General features: G+C 51.2%; 1 protein-coding gene across 8 annotated transcripts in view; it reads left to right on the plus strand.

Annotated features, from left to right (window-relative positions):
- PAX6 (paired box 6) overlaps window positions 1-19,368 on the plus strand; it is a 28,397-nt gene that overhangs the window by 5,726 nt on the left and 3,303 nt on the right. Inside the window, exons 1-12 of one of the 8 annotated variants that reach the window (XM_027562746.1) lie at window positions 974-1,187; window positions 1,287-1,466; window positions 5,259-5,335; window positions 5,709-5,769; window positions 9,337-9,467; window positions 10,262-10,303; window positions 10,398-10,613; window positions 11,372-11,537; window positions 17,254-17,412; window positions 17,876-17,958; window positions 18,188-18,338; window positions 18,435-18,550. In XM_027562746.1, the coding sequence (XP_027418547.1) occupies window positions 5,760-5,769; window positions 9,337-9,467; window positions 10,262-10,303; window positions 10,398-10,613; window positions 11,372-11,537; window positions 17,254-17,412; window positions 17,876-17,958; window positions 18,188-18,338; window positions 18,435-18,550 (1,074 nt within the window). In that variant the 5' untranslated portion in view covers window positions 974-1,187; window positions 1,287-1,466; window positions 5,259-5,335; window positions 5,709-5,759. Of the gene's footprint in view, window positions 1-973; window positions 1,188-1,286; window positions 1,467-5,258; window positions 5,336-5,708; window positions 5,770-9,336; window positions 9,468-10,261; window positions 10,304-10,397; window positions 10,614-11,371; window positions 11,538-17,253; window positions 17,413-17,875; window positions 17,959-18,187; window positions 18,339-18,434; window positions 18,551-19,368 lie in introns of those variants that run through there. The other 7 variants (XM_027562752.1, XM_027562748.1, XM_027562747.1 and 4 more) reach the window with 7 other exon arrangements.

The following is a 19,368-nucleotide window of genomic DNA, read 5'->3' on the forward strand; positions in this document are numbered from 1 at the left end:
AGCATTGGTCGTTTCCCTCCACTCCAGGCCTCCACCCCCCTTCTTATCTCCCCCTTGCGTCCCCTCCTCTCGGGCGCCTGGAAAAACAGCCGCACTTAGTCAACAAATGGCACGTGGGAGAAGTTGGTGAGTGTTTGGTGAGGACTCTTCAGGCTTTTCACAAGAACCCTCTGTACACAAAGTAAGTGGCGTGTTTGCTCGGGCCTCTCCAGCCCCGGCTGTGCCTCCGCTCCACTGCGCACCGCGCCTTCCGAAAGGAGAACGAACAGAAGAAAGGGCCGGGGGAGCGAGGGTCGGGGAATGGGCAGGCCCCAAAGGCCTGCACTGGGAAGGCCGCCTGGCCTCGCCAAGTGCCCGGCCGGGCGGCCTCCTCTCGGCCTAAGCTTCGCCTTAGCCTCAGCGCGAGTGTGGCTGCCGGGACCCAGTGACGCTAACGCCCTTTTCTCGTCGTCTTCTCCGCGGCCAGGTGGGCTAGGGCGCGGCCACTGCGGTGTTCGCGTCCCAGGGTCCAGACGGAGATGGGGTAGGGACGTGAGGGGGGGGCGGGCGGAGACGGGGCAGCAGGCCACGCTGCACGGGAGTTGGCAAGAAAGAGAAGCGCGCAGCTACAGAAACTTGCTCCATCCATGAGCTGTGAGTCCCGCGCCCAGCTGAAGTGTGTGGGAGGCGCGACCCCTAGCTCAGCGGCCTTCACTCCACCTCTCAAGTTCGCGGCCACAGAGCTGGCCGCGCTGATTCCCGGAGTGCTCTGAGCCTTAGAGATGTCGCGAGCGCCAGCCCCAGAGCCCAGGCGCGGGGGGCCCAGCGCCGGGGAGAGCAGCGGGGACACACCGGCGGGGCCGAAAACAAGTGTATTCATATTCAAACAAACGGACCAATTGCACCAGGCGGGGAGAGGGAGCATCCAATCGGCTGGCGCGAGGCCCCGGCGCTGCTTTGCATAAAGCAATATTTTGTGTGGGAGCGATCCGTGCATTTGCATGTTGCGGAGTGATTAGTGGGTTTGAAAAGCGAACCGTGGCTCGGCCTCATTTCCCGCTCTGGTTCAGGCGCAGGAGGAAGTGTTTTGCTGGAGGATGATGACAGAGGTCAGGCTTCGCTAATGGGCCAGTGAGGAGCGGTGGAGGCGAGGCCGGGCGCCCGGCACACACACATTAACACACTTGAGCCATCACCAATCAGCATAGGTGTGCTGGCTGCAGCCACTTCCCTCACCCACACTCTTTATCTCTCACTCTCCAGCCGCTGACAGCCCATTTTATTGTCAATCTCTGTCTCCTTCCCAGGGATCTGAGATTTGCTCTCACACACCAAACCAGCAGCGTCCGTGGAGAAAACTCTCGCCAGCAACTCCTTTAAAACACCGTCATTTCAAACCGTTGTGGTCTTTAAGCAACGACAACAGAAAAAAAAAATCAAACAAAACTCTTGACAGGAGCTTTGACTAGAGAGGATGCCTCAGAAAGGTGAGTCCGCTTCTTTCTTCTTGCTTCATTTTTATTGCAATATTCAGGCAGGTCTCCCCCTTCCTCCCCCCTTCCTTCCTCCCTCTCGCCCGTCCCCTCCCCCACTGCTACGCCGGGAGAGTTGGACCGGAGAAGTTTCCACGCAGGAGCCCAAACTTTCTACTTCCAGCGAAAGCCGGCGTCAGAGGGCGACCGCCAGCGAGCGGGAGCAGCGCAGGGCTCGGGGCGGCCGGCCCGCTCAACCCCAGCGCCAGCGCCAGCGCCAGCGCGGGTTGATCTCGCAGGAAGGACCAAGGCTCTGGGCGCCGCAGCCTCCGCGGCTCCCGGCCACAGCGTTGCCAAATGCTCCCGGCCGGCCGGAGAGGACGAAGAGGCTCTGCGGTGCCACAGACCCAGGAACGGCTGCAGCGATCGGCCGCCGCCGGCCGCTTTGTCCAGTCTCGGGCCCAGCGAGCGCGCAGAGAGCCGCGCGCCGAGGGAGCGCCGAGGGAGCCGGCTCGCCTCGCCGCCGCCCGCCCGCCCTCCGGCTTTGTGCGGCGCTCTCCCGGGCTCCGAGGAATCCGCTGGCACCCGAGCGCTCAGGACAGCCGCGCCCGCCGCCAGCTCGAGCAGTCAGTCGGCACTGCAGCCCCACGCCGGAGGCCGAAAGAAAGAGCGAGGGAGCGGGAGCCGGGAAGGAAGCTGCCAGGCCCGGGCGGTGGAACGCGCGCTCCGAGGGAGCTCGGAGACGAACGGGAGGATTGTCAGCTTCCAGCAAGCCCCCAGGCTCTGGCCCCCAACTTGGGCGCAGAGCTCGGAACTTGAAAACTCTCTGCGCCCCGGGTTTTCCCCAACCTTCGCCCTCACCCTGCGAAAGCTGGGGTCCTCCCTGTCCCAGCGTTCGGTGGGTATTTTTCCTTGTCTTCCTCTGACAAAGCTGCCCTGATGTTGCCATTTCAACAAGTTTCGAGGTGGAAAGGTTGTTTGTTTATTTTAATCCAAAGCTCCTGATTTTTTTCTTTGTGAGGCCTTTAGAAAAATCAATATGAAAGCAGTGGCTTTCCGTTGGTCTGATCACATCCTCTCCCTGCTAATTAGTCTGAGTAATTCGAGAGCTTTTCGATTCTAAGGCCCCAGGAGAAAAAGTGTCTTTTCAAAGTTCATAAAGTTGTTGCCTCTTTCCTTGTGCAGATTTTCTCAGTCTCCCTGCACCATAATAGCCCTGAATTTTAGCAAGTGTAATTTGGGGGAAATGGAGTTGAATTTCAAGTGGAAATGCTTTCTTTTTCGAGTGCTAAAACGCGGCCCTCCAGTCATGAGTGATTTCTAGAAAGTTTAAAAACAAAGTGAACGGTGGTTTCTCTCTCTCTCTCTCTTTTTTTCTCATTTTATCCAAAGCTCCCTAAGCCATACTGGACGTTTAACTAGAACTTGGGAAGATTTGAGGAGGGGGTGGGAGCAGAAAATGAAAAGCAAAGACCTTGAAAGCCTGGCGAGTTTACGGAGGAGAAATAATAGTTTGTGGCCATTGACATTACATTTTTTATAGCTGGTGACCTTTGCAAACGTCTGAAGGTAATTTGATTAGTTGTTGTCTTATTTGGCCCTAGAGAGTAAAACTTTGTCATCTTAATTGGTAATTACTCTTTGGCTGGGGGCGGGGAGGGCCAAAAGTGAGCTCTCCCCTTCACCCTAGCTAAGAAGTTTGGAGATGGTTTTGAGAATGAAGTAATTAAAACAACAGCAGCAAAACTGAGGCTTGGATCTGGGATAGGGAGGCAGTGGCCCAGTGGCCTAGTGGACCACGGCAAGGCGACTCCGAGGTGTTTGGAGACTCCCTTCCTTTCCCAAATGGGTCTCTGACTGGGCTAGGGCTATAGGAAGCCCCGAGGTTGAGCTGGGGGGCTGAAGCTGTGGCTAAGGTGGGGGGAGTCTAGTCTCCGCGAGAGTGCTTCCGGGTGTGATGCCTGGCTTCCCGGGTTGCTTTTGCACTGTGTTAACGATTACTTAAGTAATGAGATAGCTTCTTAGTTGAGAGGAGGGTGGGAAAGGAGCAAAACCAGGATTTGAAATGCTTCCACCTTCCCAGCTGCTTGGAAAATTAATCGGTTAGGCCTCTCTGGAATCAGCTAGTGATTTTTTAAAAATGGCTCCAAGAATGTACCAACCTGGACTGGGGGCATTCGGTTGTGGTTAAGTATAGGTATAGGTTACAGTAGGAAGTTTTACCCTTCTAGGGGAATTTCAGTCCCCCTTCTCCCCACCAGCTACTATTTGCAGTTTCAGAATCCGACTTGGTGTGTGTGGGGAGTTGGGCATTCTGCAGAAAGTTGGGTTTTTCTGCGTCTCCTGGACTTGACTTGGTCTCGGGGATGGAGAGACAGGAGAGAGGCTTTGGGAAACTGCCTTGGGAAGCTGGGGGAAAGTCCTCTAAGTTTATTTTTATGGATTTAAGCTGCCTCCCAGCTAGTTAATAAATTAGACCATGAATAGCCTTGAAGAAAAAAAAATTATGCTTCTTAGAATTCTTTACTTGCAGACAGGCAAAATTAATAATCATAATAAGCAAAACAGAAAAAAGAATGAATATTTTAATTTTTTAAGCAGGGAAAGTGATGCTGTGACTATTTAATTATTTTACATTTTTTTTTTTTTTGGCAAACCTTTTGAATGGGTTCTTTATTGTAACTCTCTCTTCCCAATTGAGCTCCCCACGGTGCCGTTGTATCTTTTTACAGCCCCTAACAACTCACACCAGTAACACAATTACGTCCAGATATTTATAACAAGAAATTACTTTTCTATTTTCTCCCCCACCCAGAACCTACTTCTTAAGAGAAGACAGGGAGGGGTAGTGGTGGAGGAGGTGTTAACCTTGGGGGACTAGCCCTGGGTCAGGACTTACAAAGCGAGAAGCGTCCCTCTGTTCCCTTTAAGAGTTGGTGAGTTGTTGGTACCTTTGGTTGGAAGCTGTGTTGCTAGTTAGGGAGATTCGGTTTTGCTCTTAGGGTTTGGGGAGAGCTGGAGAATAGAAGCCATTGTTCGCTCTCTGTAGGCTTTGTCGGCCACGCTCACCCCCTCCTGTTTGTACTTTTTAAAGCAGTGAGGCGAGGTAGACAGCGTGTGTCACAGTACAGTAAAAGGGGGGAAGATCTAAACACCAAAAGAGAAGTTAATCACAATAAGTGAGGTTTTGGGGAGAAAAAGTTGGGCTTGCCACTTTCAAAGTCCCAGAAAGAATGGAAGTGAATGGCGATCAAGCCGACTGGGAAGCTTTGAGGGGAAGAGTGAAGGATAAAGAGGTAACCAAAGACTTGGGTTGGGGCGAGGGGCTTGGGGCAACTGGGGTAGTGAAATTCTTGAAAGGAGTAATGGTTCTGACATCCTCCCAAGCAGCCCCAGCCTGCACCCTCAAGCACTCTGAAGTTCCAGGGTCCTCTGTGCTTCACCTCTAAACTTCAGGTATAAGCCCCCCTTCTCCCAGCTCTTGGCTTCTTCTCCTAACCCCACTGTTTCTCTTGTTCTCTCCTTTTCTTTCCCTAGTTCTTGGTATTTTTGCAAAATGGGGCCCTAAATTGTCAGGCTCTGCAAATTGCCCAAAGCCGGGTCAGAGCAGCCACTATCAAAACCTGGAGACCTTTGCAGGACAGGCTGCTGGAAATGTGGGTGTAGCTCTGGGATTTAGAGTTTAATGGCAGTTTGAGCCCAAGATGGGTTTCTTTTCTTTTCTTTCTGAGAGTGTGGATCAGAGAGTCCATGATCTATGCTTTTGAGTCATAGTTTGACATACCTTTCTCCCCTGTTTTGTCTTAGGGGGAAGACTTTAACTAGGAGCGCGCAGATGTGTGAGACCTTTTATTGTGAGAGTGGACAGACTTCCCAGATTTCAGGCAAGTTCCATGCTGGCTGCTTTGGGTTCCTCAACCTGAAAGAGTCAGAATGCTTCTTCATTGTTGTTCAGTTGGAAGAAAAAATTAAAAATCAAGTCATGGATTCTTCTGACTAAAGGGTTAACTACTAAGAGATATGGGGGAAACAGACTGGGAATACTGGAGTATTTGTAATGCAAAAGGTAGATTTTGCACATACTGGAGGGCAGAGTTGATCTGCCCAAACTGATTGATCCGATAGCCCCAAACTGATGGAGTGGATTATTTCTTTAAAGAAGAGGCTTTCTCCTGTCCTGCTTCCAGGACACCCTCTGTAGGGAGGTAGGCCTACCTGGTGCCGGCCCAGAATTAATGCCTATATTCTTGCTAACAGAGCCCCATATTCGAGCCCCGTGGGATACCGAGGCCCCCAGCCAGCGCCAGCATGCAGAACAGTAAGTGCCTCTGGTCTTTTTGGACTTCGGGCGGGGGAGGCGCGGACTAGCGCGCGGGTCGGGGGAGGGCTTGGAGGCTCTCGGTGTCCGCGCTGGCCAGGCCCGGGGCGCGAGGGAAGAGGCCCGGGGACCTGAGGCAGCTGCTCCAAGAGGGGAGGGCGTTTGCTCTGTTCTCCCTCCTGGAAGAACAGGGGCTGGGCCCTTGGGAACAGCCCGCAAGAGTTTGCGAAGCTGCGGTAGAGAAACCCCATCCCCCCAAATCCTGTAACTCACACCCCCTCCCCGCCCCTGCCCGGGCTCTGACCCCAGAGAGGGGGGCTGGACTGAGCGGGGCGGGGCGGAGGCCTCTCGCCGTCGTAGCGCGAGAAGGAGGCCCCTTGGGCTTAGTCAAGACTGAAAGTCTCCACCGTCTGGGGCGGGTGGGGGCTCCTCTACCCCAGTCACCCTAAGAGCAGCTCCTCCCATCGCCACCCTGGCGAGGGGCCTGGAAGGCCAAGGGAGTGGGGCACCCAGGCCTGCGGTGGGGTGGAGTTGGTACTGGAACCGTGGACTGTTACAGGGCGCAGACCGGCGAGAGCAGGTTTACTAGGTCTGGGAGGAGTGGGGATCGAGCCCAGGAGTTGGAGCAGCCCTGCCCTGGTGGCTACTGTGTGGGTCCTAGTCATTCCGGGCCCGATGTGCCTTTGGTTCGCTGGCTCTTGCATCTCCCATCCTCCCTTTGCCTAGACCCCTTGGGCACCCAGCCCACCTTCCTGCTCAGTACGTGGGTGCTGCTTTGTGGCAGGACGAATCTGAGACCGGGCCTGAGAGCCTGGAGGCCCAGTGAAACTAGGCCCCGGTAGAGGGACAGAGCCCTGAGGCGGTTTAAGGGCTCCGCTGTATGGAGTGCCTGAAAGCCTAAATCTTCTAGAAACATTCCCTTGCCGAACTGCAGACTGAGAGGGGTCCCTAGCCCCTGATGCATCTGTCCTGCAGCCGCTAGCTGTCCCCTGGCCCTTTAGCGGCTGGGTGGGCGTGAAGCGCAGGAGAGGGCTCAAAGCGGGCGCCGAGCTGGAAGGCGGATTAGTTGTACAGAACGTGCCAGGCCCCGGGGACTTGGCCCGGTTGGAACCCTCCTTGGCGAGGCTCGGGCTTCTGGCCACTCTTCCTGGCTGCTGGGTCCTCCCCTCTCCAGCACAAGGGCCCCAGCCGCAGGCTCTTGGGCAGGCCGGCCCCGGGCGCGCGGCGCTGAGCATTTGCCGCTGCGGCCTGGCTGGCGGGCCCCGAGGGGCGCGGGGTCGCGGGCCGGCCTGCAGGGCTTTGTGCCGCTCGCTCCCGGGTGTGCGCGAGGCGCAGAGCATCCAAATTGACACCATATGTTTTCCTATTAGATGCTTCGCGGTCGAATTCTAGGCGCATAATCATCGCCACTGGGCGAGAGCGCCAGCCGTCCCTAGGGAAGGGACACAATGATTGAGGCTTAACCTCTGAAGGGGAACTTAGAGCGGCGCTTCCTCGCTGCCATTTCGATGCTGGCAGAGGCGACCTGGCCCTGGGCAAGCACCCGCCGGCGGTCGCCGCGGAGGTGGTGGGCAGGTTATTATTATTATTTTTTTTGCCTGTTTGGGGGAGAAAGAGGGAGGTCTAGGATTAGGCGGCTTCATACGCCTTGGCATTCCCAGATTGGGAATTGCCTCGGCTGCGCGTGAAGTTTGGAAGGTCTTTCTCGATCTTTCTCTGGGAGTGCCTTTCTTTTTCCTGGAAGGCGTCCTTTGCCCAAAGGGGAGGCTCCTGTAAGCTGGAGCAGCAGAAGTTCTTTAGAGGCAAGGGAAGGCAATAAAGGGAATTTAGGAGAAACCAGGAGCGGGCTCTAGGCCTCGCTCTGTTGGAGAAGCGGTTTCCCCGCGATGTCCCTGCTCGAGCCCGGCCCGGCGGAGCCTAGATACCCCAAACGCCTGTCACTTCTCATCGAGTTGAGGCTTCAGCACGCCCCCTCAGTCAGCGTCCCCCCCCCACCCCTCTGCCCCAAGCCTTCGGCTACTCTGAAAACGCGGCTCCCCTCGAAGGGGAAACGAGTGCAGTTCAATCTCGTCTGAGTGATCTACAAATAGGGACGGAAAGGGTCGTTTTATCACGGTCCCGTTTGTCGTGACGATGCAATTTCCCGGAGCGGAGCACTGTCACAAAGTGACAAGGCTGCCACAAGCGCCCCGACTGATCTTTTCAATTAGCCTTCCATGCATGATCCGGAGCGACTTCCGCCTATTTCCAGAAATTAAGCTCAAACTTGACGTGCAGCTAGTTTTATTTTAAAGACAAATGTCAGAGAGGCTCATCATATTTTCCCCCCTCTTCTATATTTGGAGCTTATTTATTGCTAAGAAGCTCAGGCTCCTGGAGTCAATTTATCAGAGGCTCCAAGGAGAAGAGAGGAGAGGAGAGCTGAGCGGGGGAGCCACATCTCCTGGAAGGGCTGCTCTCTAGAGTCGGGGCTGCAGGTTGGAGATTTTTAAGGAAGTGGAAATTGGCAATTGGCTTTATTTGTGTGCCTGTGGTTTCTGGGGAGGGGGGCTACAGGGGTGCTAACTCCTCCCTATTCTCAGTTTAGACAATAGGGTGAGGTTGTGAGATAACCAGATAAAGGAGGGAAGGGGACACTGTGGTGTGGTCTTTTCCTTTTCACTTTTTGATTTTTGCTCCTGTCTATCCTGGGCTGTGGGGAGGGCCGAATTTAGCATCGGAAGTAAAAGCGGAGCTGTAGCTGGTGCAGACAGACTCCCAGACCTCTGGCCCACTGTAGCAGCCAGACTACTTTGTGGTTGGAGCCGATATGAGGGGCTTGAGGAAGTCTGCATGGGAGGTGCTGAACCCAGGTTGCGGTTCACTGGCCACAGATTTGCTGTTCTGGTTCTTCTTTACTCTATTCACTTTTTTTCTCCTATTTTTTTTTTTTTAAATCCTGGTGCTTCACCAGAGTTTGGAATATGACAGCAAATGTTTCTGGATCTAGCATCTGAGGGAACACTGAGGAGCTGTAGGGTTTGCCATCACAGTTCTAACAATGCAGGGAGCTTGAAGATGCAGTGGGGGTTCTATAGGACTCGTGGTTTTTCATTACACTCAGAGGGGATCTTTGGGAGGATATTTCTGAGCTGATTATTTGCACCTTTCGGGTTCAAAGACTGGCTGGGGTGTTTCTGGAGGGCAGCAGTGGGCTGGGGGTTCTCCTGGAGTGAAAGCAGTGAGTAGTAGTGAGGTGTGTGTGTTCTTACGTGTGTCTGCACCGTGCTTCTGTTCTGCAGGCGGGTGGGCAGGAGCTCCGCTGTGTCTGGGCTGGGCTGCCCGATGCCTGGAATGGCTTCGAGGTCCGGTTGTCATTTTCCATCGAGAGCAGGGACCTGATCACTGAGGTTGGCCAGGGCTGGCAGGGAGCTGAGGATGCATTGTGGTTGTCTTTTCTTCTTTTCCTTCTTCCTTCCTCCTTTTCATCCTTCTCCTTCTTCCTCCTCCACCTCCTCCTTCCCCTTCTTCTCTTTCTTGCCCCTTCTTCCCCTCCTCTCTGCTCTGCTCTCCTCTCCCTTTCTTCAGGTCACAGCGGAGTGAATCAGCTCGGTGGTGTCTTTGTCAACGGGCGGCCACTGCCGGACTCCACCCGGCAGAAGATCGTAGAGCTAGCTCACAGCGGGGCCCGGCCGTGCGACATTTCCCGAATTCTGCAGGTGATCCTCCGGCGCCGCCCCATTCGCCGCCCCTGCGGCCCTCCACTCTCAAGGCCCTCTCTTCATTTCTTACTGTAAACGCTGCTAATTATGGACCCCCACCCTCACCCCTCATTCCAGCCCCCACCCCACTCCCCTGCCTTCTGCTTTCCCCTTTCCTTCCACCATCCTTCCCGATCTCTTTCAACCTGGGTCAGTCACATAAGAGAATTCATCTGCTTAAGAAAAAAACTGGGTGTGAATTAAAAACAAACAAACCAAAAAACCTTTCTCTTTTCATTTGTTAAAACGTTCTTTGTGGTAACAGTTTATGAACTGTAATAAAATGAATTATATAAATCTGCATAATTTCATCCCCTTCTCACTCACCCCATGCTTACCTCTCAGGGTTTGAGATATTTGTTTTATTTCTTCATTTTCATGAAGAATATATATTGATTTTAAAAGACGAATGCTGTTTTCCTCCCTCCCTAACTCACTCAATTGGCATATTTTTAAAGGAAAAATGACTAAAGATTCAGTTTATTTTCCCCCTTCACTCATTAAAACATAACACCACTTTAAGCAAGATCAGCACAAAACAATCTGACTTCGTTTTGACGCATCTTCTGGCAGTGTTTATTTACAAAAACAGTTTTAAAAACTTTTAAGTTAGGTTTTTTTTTTTTTTTTAGTTCAAACTGTTTGAAAGTATCATCCTATTTGTAGTTTTTAGGGCTACAAATGTAATTTTAAGAAAAAAAGCTCTCTACAGTAAGTTCTCATACCATTGAAGGTATATTTTTGTGTTATAGACCCATGCAGATGCAAAAGTCCAAGTGCTGGACAATCAAAACGTAAGCTTGTCATTGTTTAATGCATACTTAAACAATTTTATTTTTGTCTTGAAATTATTAATAATGTGGTTTTCTGTCCACTTCCCCTATGCAGGTGTCCAACGGATGTGTGAGTAAAATTCTGGGCAGGTATTACGAGACTGGCTCCATCAGACCCAGGGCAATCGGTGGTAGTAAACCGAGAGTAGCGACTCCAGAAGTTGTAAGCAAAATAGCCCAGTATAAGCGGGAGTGCCCGTCCATCTTTGCTTGGGAAATCCGAGACAGATTACTGTCCGAGGGGGTCTGTACCAACGATAACATACCAAGTGTAAGTTCACTGAGAACATTCCCTCTCCCTGCCCTAAGCCCCATGCTCTTCCCTCTTTACCATCACTTTCTCTGCGTCCCCCTGCTCTCCTTTCTGCCAGTGTCTTTCTCTTTCTCTCCTCCCTGCTCCACCTCTGTTTGTCACCTCTGTACCTGGGGGTCTTGAGAGGAGCACTTTGACCTTTTTATTGACCTTCTGGAAATGGGAGTCAAGTGTGGGAGGGTTAGTCACCATATTTGCATGTGGCAAGGTAGAGAGTGGAGAAAGTCACTGGAATCTAGAAGGAAAGTGAAAATGAAAACCAGATTCAAGCAAGCTTCCTCCACATCTTGCTGTTTGAACCTTCTTTCAGAAATCAAACATCCATTTCTGTCCTAATATAAAAAACAAATAACAGTGAAAGAAATCTCTAAGCCAGGTCTTAATATTGGAGACAGGGAATCTTTGTAACAACAACAATAATAAAAAAGCAGCCATGTGAGTTAGGTCACCAAAGACACTGAGCGACAGTGAAGGACCCCTCCCTAGTGTTCCAGCTCTCTACCCAACTCAGTTTCTATGCCCAGAGTGATAGCTGACATTCTTTCCACGATGTCTCTGCAAGTCCACCCACTGTCCCAGGATGGCTGGGGATTTTTTTTTTTTAATGTATTAGGGGTCATTCTTTAAAGGGGTGGCATGCTGAGATGGAGACTTAAGAGGGCAACTGTGTCTTCAGGAGACTCTGCCATTTGGTTTGATCTTGATTTGATTTGCAGGTGTCATCAATAAACAGAGTTCTTCGCAACCTGGCTAGCGAAAAGCAACAGATGGGCGCAGACGGCATGTATGATAAACTAAGGATGTTGAACGGGCAGACCGGAAGCTGGGGCACCCGCCCGGGTTGGTATCCGGGAACATCAGTGCCAGGGCAACCTACGCAAGGTAAAAACCCAAACACCCATCCTCAAACTCTCCATATATGCAGCCCTTGCGTATCCTCTTCTCCTCCAACCTTTTCCCTCTCTGGACTTTCGTGCTTGGAGAACGTAGTGGGAGTAACTCTTCAAGGGCTTGGGACACATTGACTTGCGCTGTATCTAGGTGGTATTTGTTGAACTGTCTGGTTGGCTGGAAATTCAAGTATTGTGTAGTCAGAAGTAGTATGAATGTGGCTGGGGTGTGTGTGTGTGTGCGTGCATGCTTGAGTATGTGTTATGGGCAGGAGTAGGTGTGTGCCTGTATGAGCTAGCTGCGTGGTGCCCTATTCAAATGTGCCATTAAAATGCACGGAGAGCCCCCTTGCTGTAGAAGTGTGACAAGTTAACACACTGACAGACTGCAAGGTAAACATAATTGTATCATCTTGCTTTTTGCTGTAATCGACAAATTATGTGACTATGAGTAAGGTGTGTAAGAGGGTGAACAGTGAGATGCAGGGCCAAGTTGAGGATGGGGCATTGGAAATGTTGATTTCCCAACTAAAACAACCCTACCCTCTAGGTTCGGACCCCCTCCACTCCTCTGGGCCCCTACTTCTCATTCTTTGTGGGTGGCGACTGTGTAATAAGATAGGTGGGGTGAGGCTTCTGTGAGCCAGACTTTGGTGTGCTGGGAGCTACCCGGGAGTTGAGAGGAAAGATAGGATCTGGACCGTTGCAGGCTCTGTGAGAAGGGATGGAAGAAGAGGAGCAGACGGGGGTGGGGTCGGGTCGGTTGGCTCTCCCCGCCCCTCCCCTCCACACACCGGAGGTAGATTGGTCAAGAATAGGAAACAGTTTACTCCGAAGATTAATCGGTATTTGTTGTCCTCGTGACAAGGAGATAATATGAGGGATAATGGGACGTGGAATCTCACTCCCCGGAGCACGACCAAGCCTGGGGGCTCCCGGCCAGGGGAGGCGGTGAGGGGGACGCTGACGGGGCTGCCCTCGCCTCCGTGCGCTCTCAACCCAATCTGGGTGCCCCGCGCCTCCACGGAGCCGGCGAGGGAAGGGAAAATCGGTAACAGTATGCGAAATATCTGGTACAAAGGATGCTTCTGTCACTCGCAAGAATTTGTTATGGGAACAATCCTGTCGCTCTGTAATTGCTCATTAGAGAACGTTTTGTTTCTCATTAAGGCGACATGAATAAGCGTCTAGTTGAAGGAGACAGCTGTAGAAATGTTCCACAAGAGACCTCTGGACACGATTCGGCACCAATTGCCAATTAGACATGTCAGTTTTAAGAGCAGAAAACAATATAGGACGGACACTGGGAAGATAGGGAGCAAAGCGCTGGCTCGGTTGTTTCCCAGCGCGGCCGCTCGGCCGGGCCGAGGCCTCCCGATGCGCAGGGCTTCGGTTCCCCTGGGCGACCCGCCCGCCCGCTCGCCCGGATCGGGCCGAACCTCGGCCTCCCGGGGTGCGGCAGGCTGCCCCCCGAGGCGGCGCTGGCTCCCCGCTGGCCCCCTCCGGCCTCTGGTGAGGACGAGGGAGTGACCGCCATACCCTCACCTGACCTTTGAAACTGTAGGGTTCCCACGTGCGCACACCGGACACACCCAAGGGACGCACTCCCACTGCTCGCCCCCAGCACCACCGCCCACCCCAATCTGAGGTCGGGGTGACCCCACCCCGCCGCCTCGTCTGCCAGAGAAGTCTCCAGGAGGGCGCGGGACTCGGTGACCGGGCCTGGGAAGGCTGAGCCCTGGGCGCGAGGGCTCCTGTTTGCTGGGGCGGGAGGTGGCGCTCGTTCAGGAGCTTTGAACTTTCTTTCAGGCACCCAGTTGCTGGAGCATTCTGGCTCACCAACTGCCGGTTCTCCCTCTGTCCCCGGGCCCCGCCCCCCAACTCCCCCAGCCCCCCCCCCCCAACACACACTTGTGCCTGGTCCCCGCTGCGTGGGGAGGACGGTCACGCCAGCCGAGCGCGGAGTGCCCGGGTGCAGGGGCCACAGGGCGCCGGTGGCCACGGCTGACATGCCGGGAATCCTTGGCTCTTTGGGCGCTAAGAAGGCCCTCCTCCCTCCCTCGCCCCCTTTCCCGGCCCAGGAAGCCGGTTTTGGGTTTTAAAAGAGTCCATGACTCCGAAAGCATAAGGCGAGGTTAGGTCTCAGAGGGAGACAAATATGGTTTCCATCTGATCAACGCCATGCGGTGGTGAATAAAATTGTGCCGATGTGGGCTGACAACCACAAGAGACAACTCTATCCGGCCCCCAATTCTCCAGCGATTTGGTGGTTTTAGGGATCACGGAGACACTTTTTCTTATCTCCTCCCCCCACCCCTCCGTAATACCCAGGCCCTCTATAGGATTTAGTCAGTCTCTTTTTTCAACAGATGCTTCAATGTTTTGATCCGCGCTCCAGAGCTGAAAAGGTGCCGCAACCGGGTTGCTATCTTTTCTTGCTTGTTTTCCGCCTCACTGATTAAGACACTAAGAAACTAAGGAATGATTTTATTTCCCAGCGTCTTTTTTTTTTTTCTTCTTCTTCTTCTTTCTCTCTCTCTCCCTTCTCCTTCCAGGAAACAAATCCTATCCCGAGCGTCAGATGGTCCCGGGTCTGGGAGAATGGGAGGCGCTTTCACTCGCCTTCTCGAGGATTAGGCTGGAAGGTGGACGGCGCCCATTGAAGGGCCCTTTTTTTGCGCTGAGGGGGCGCCTTTTAAAGAAGATATCTTAATTGTCTGCCACTTAGGTTTATCATGGGGGGAATCCGAGATCCAACTTCTAGTTTTATTTTGCTAAAAAGCTTTAAGAGTGGAAAGTAAATCCACTAAAGGAAAAAAAAAAAAAAAGGAGAGGCATCCAGTTAAAGTGACCTCTTCCGCACCGCCGGGCTGCGGACTGTTGCTCAAGTAGCAAGCTTTCAGCGGTGCACACTGGCTCTGTTGGGTTTTGGAGGGATCCTGCAGCCAGGACTTTCTCCTGACCCGCCTCTGTCTCCACTGCTGTTTGTTTCTCCCCAAAGAGGTTTAAAATCAAGTGCTCCTCATCCTCCGTTAAATGACTCCCCTTAAAAAATTACTTCCCAAGTCGGTGCTGCGCCTTCATTCCTGTGAGTAAGTGTGTGGTGTGTGTGTGTGTGAGTGTGGTGCGGGGGGCCACGGGCGAGGGGGGGGGGTGGTGCGGAGAGGAAGAAAGGAAGAAGGAGAACGTGAGCACATGTCCATGTTTTAGAATTAGGAAAGTGTCAGTGAAGCAAACGTGAGCAGAGAATGCTATCTGTGGGGGTCTTCCGAGGCACACCCGGGTAGCTTTGTTTAATCGGAGAGATCGAATGTGCCAGAAAAAAGGACTGGGGTGGGGCCTCCTGGAAGGCGTCTGAGTGACCGCCACCCCAGCAAGATGGGATTGTGTTCGGTCCCTTCCCTACACGTTGGAGGATCGCAGGTTTTTGTTTGTGCTTTCCAAAAGCAATAACTGATGGGCCTTTCTAGTTGGTCCCCCAAAGTCTATTTCTAAAGTCTTCCTCATCGACTGAATCCAAAAAGAAAAGGGGCTCGGCATTTCGCTCCCTGAAAAACACGTTGAAAAGTCCCCGTGAAACTTGGGGCAGTAAATTAGCGGGGACGCAGGTGCCAGGCACCTGTGAGTGAGCTGCTCTCGGGCGCGGCCGAGGAGCCCTCCCCAAGCCCCACCTTTCTGATGTAGCGCAAGACGATCCGAAGTAGCCCATTTACTAAGTCTCTGTCTCTCTCTTATCTCCCTCGGTCTCTCCCCTTGTCTGCTGACCCTCTTGTCTCTTTTCCTCTCAGCGCTCTTTTTCTGTCCTTCTTACACCTTTCTGGCCTATTCCTCTTCGGAGCCTCTTTCTGGCCCCACCTTTCTCTACCCCTCCCCTCTCCTCCTCCCTCAACCAGACCTCTGTGCCTCCCCTCCTGTCTCCCTCCCCGCTGGTCTTCATCCGCTCTGCCTCTCCGCCCCGCTTCCCCCCACATCCCGTCCTCATCCACCGTCCCTGCGCCCCCCCACCCTCTGCCCCGGCCCCCCATCCACCCTCCAGCCCCCAGCCAAGCGCCCTAAATAGCATTGAGGCGCCCGCTCTTCGGACAGTGATTAATGATAGCAGAGCAGAGGGGTTAACACACTTCACTGAAAAGTCTGTTGACTGGGCTTCTTGTAACACAATTGGTCCGCTGCACGCCTCAAGAGAATCCTTTTGTTGTCCGCGCTCATTGTGGCCTCGAAATTCTGCCCACGAAAGTTTGCCAACGCTCCTGCCCCAGGAGTTTAATAGTTTCCCTTACTCGCGGGGCATTGTGCAGTGCTGAAAAGCAGCCCCTCTCTATTCAAGTGTTGGTGGTCATCTCAATAGATCTCCAAGGGCCCATATGGTGGCCAGTGCTGATGAATCTGCCTGTTTAAATGGGGGAGAAAGTTGGGGTTTTAAAACATTTCAAAGTTCCTGAAAAGATCCCACTAGATCCTGTCACAATTCCCTGAACTCTTTGAAGGCATTGCCTATTGTCTCCCGGTTATAAATGATATTCCTGGCCAAGTCGATTCCCACCAAGGCGCCCCAGAGCCTCCTCCTCCCAGGGCCAAGTCGCTAAGATGGGGAGGGGGGCAGCCCCGTTTGGTATCCCTAGGGGGCCTTAGGACCCAAGACCAAGGACCCAGGAGGCAGTGGTCCTGGAGGCCTAGCGAGAACTGAATCCTTTGCTTCAGACAGGCTGTGGCCTCTCCAGCAAGGCGCAAAAGGAGACAGCTTGCCCAAGTGCACATCTTGCCCTCCAAGCAGCAAAGGAAAACAATAAAACTTTCCCCTGTTTAATGATAGAAATTACATTAAAAGTGGTGGAAATGCCCTAATTAAAAATGCACCACTTAAATGATATGCCAAGGATTCAGCTGCAGCATAGCATATTTAGCTAGTTAGTGAACTCTCTACTATTTCTTTTTTAAAATTACACGTTAAAAATTTAAAAGAAATCTTACTTTTCTCTGGTGCAACACATTACAAAGAATGGACAGTCCTTTTATCTAAATATAAAATTCCATTTTCAGCAATTATAGCCTGTTCTTGGTGATGATATAATTACAGCTGTGCTCGTAATAGGTGTCAAGGCAAAGCGCACTCATACAATAGTTGAATAAAACTGCAGAACAATGCAAGCACTTCTAAATTCACAACCTTTAAAATGAAATTGACTGTGCAGAATTCAAATAAAAACTAGATAAATATTTTTTTTAAAGATTACAAGCTTGGTTTGGTTTCTTAATAGCATTTTCTACAAACCTATCAACATCTAATTGATTAGATAGGAATTACTGATTATAGATCAGCTGAAATCTTGAACGTCACTCTTCTATTTTCCCAACACAGCCATAGGTAAATAAATTCTGCAAGGAGAGGGAGCTGGGTGAAGCATGTGGAGGGTCAGGGTTAGTTATGAAAGAACATTTTAATTGGAAACTATACCACTTGTTTTGTTATTCACAGAATAACATTCTATAAGTATCTACATTGCACAGTCTCATCATCATAAAAACAGAAAATGGTGGTCAGGTAACATGTGTCACCAATGTCTTTTGAAGGCTGACAGTTACCTCGGGAATGTTTTGGTGAGACTGTGAGAATAGACTGCTCTTGGAGTTTATGGCTATGTGAGGCCCCTTTTGCAGACTCCAAGTTATTCCCAATTTCTCTTACTGTCCTGTTCCTTTTTTTCCAGATGGCTGCCAGCAGCAGGAAGGAGGGGGAGAGAATACCAACTCCATCAGTTCCAATGGAGAAGATTCAGATGAGGCCCAAATGCGACTTCAGCTGAAGCGGAAGCTGCAAAGAAATAGAACATCCTTTACCCAAGAGCAAATTGAGGCCCTGGAGAAAGGTGATGGAGTTTTTCAAAGTAGGGAAGCAGTAAATCAAAGTAAATGCCACATCTTCAGTACAAAGAGCTAAATTTAGCCAGGGCCCTTGCACAGAGGCCTGAAAAGGTTCCCTTTTTCTGTCTTTTCTGGGTATCTCTTTTAGTGTATGTGTTTTCTTTCTTCTTTCCACGTACCAGGAATTCAAAGATGAGAAATCTGACTTCTCATAAAGAAAGAGTCATGATTTGGCTAATTCAGGCCACAGAAGAGACCTTGAATGAATGACATTAAACAAAAAAATAGAACACGGTTCTGATGGGATAGTTCTTCCAAGTACAGTCAATGCTAATAGTAGTAGCATTTTAAAGGGAATTGGTTGAAAGTGATGGAAGTCAGGAGGTGAAAATCAGCTTGATCCAGGCTTTGGTTGACACATTTTGTATAGTTCTGGTGCAACATAGAAAATGCAACTTACTCTTTCAGAGTTTGAGAGAACCCATTATCCAGATGTGTTTGCCCGAGAAAGACTAGCGGCCAAAATAGATCTACCTGAAGCGAGAATACAGGTACCTGGGGACTGTGTGTTCATGTGTTCATGTGACTCATACCATTTGCCTTTTTTAGAGACCCAGCTGCTTCTAAGGAATGTCATTTGTTTGTATCAATAGAAACAGATTTAGTTTGCTAAATGCTTTGCCGTCACTCGGGGACTGGGGGAGGAGGACAGTGGACCTGTCAGGGATGGGGCAGAGCTGGGAGCAGGCACAGGGCTCACCTGTTCTGTCTGATTTCCAGGTATGGTTTTCTAATCGAAGGGCCAAATGGAGAAGAGAAGAAAAGCTGAGGAATCAGAGAAGACAAGCCAGCAACACACCTAGTCATATTCCCATCAGCAGCAGTTTCAGCACCAGCGTCTACCAACCCATCCCACAACCCACCACGCCTGGTAACTGGAAATATTAATTCTGCTGATCAGTGTGTTTCAGCCTTTCTGCCCTTGGCTCTGACTCTCACCACGACTGTTGTGTTCCTCTCCCTGCAGTTTCCTCCTTCACCTCCGGCTCCATGTTGGGCCGAACAGACACAGCCCTCACAAACACGTACAGTGCTCTGCCGCCCATGCCCAGCTTCACCATGGCGAATAATCTGCCTATGCAAGTAAGTGAGGCCGGCGGTTGCCCACTTAACGGGTCCCTGGGAGAGGAGGTTAGATGTGGGTTGGGGCATGCAGACCTCACTGCCCCTGTGTTTACCCTTGGGAGACTTTCTCAGTACAGTGATTGGCTTGATCAGTGAAGTCTAAGATGAAAGCAGTCAATCCAGTCTTTTAGCTGATTGATTCATGCCTTTAATAAAATAAAAACTTGATTTTCAGTCCAGTTAATCTGCCTTTTTGCTTATTGGGAATGTCAACTTGATGATGTTGGATGAGAATGGGGCATGCTTTAGGGATCAGTGTGAAACTTGGACCAGAAAATGAAAATAATGCTGGCAAATTATTAGCTAGTAAGGGGTTAATATGGGTAAAACAGGTTTATAGTCAGGTGTTTGTATAAATAAATTTATAGTCTTTATGTGTATTTTGGATGTTATTTAGGATGTTTGTGATAAACTGGTGAGGAAGAAAAAAAGGATCAGAATTGGGATTCATATTGTATAGTGTGATTTACTTAACATAGAGGAAAAGATAATTTTCTTTTTCTATCTTAGAATAAAAGGAATAGAAGGTATTTGCTAGAAATATCACGTATCTTTGCTGTGAATGATGTGATGAGTTTATGGCATAACTAGCTGCCTGGAAAGGTTGATGCTATTCACTTGGTATAACAACCTGCCCCTACTCAATTCCATCTCAAATATATATCGGCCCCTACCTGTGCTAGGTCCTCAACTAGGCTAATCCTATTTTATGATGAACGTTGTATAAGGTAGGTAGGGTGTACTGGAACCTTGAAGCCAGAGGGTTTCTTGATGGG

The sequence above is a fragment of the Bos indicus x Bos taurus genome, chromosome 15 (assembly GCF_003369695.1).
Source record: "Bos indicus x Bos taurus breed Angus x Brahman F1 hybrid chromosome 15, Bos_hybrid_MaternalHap_v2.0, whole genome shotgun sequence".
In the NCBI taxonomy this organism is placed as follows: Eukaryota; Metazoa; Chordata; class Mammalia; order Artiodactyla; family Bovidae; genus Bos; species Bos indicus x Bos taurus.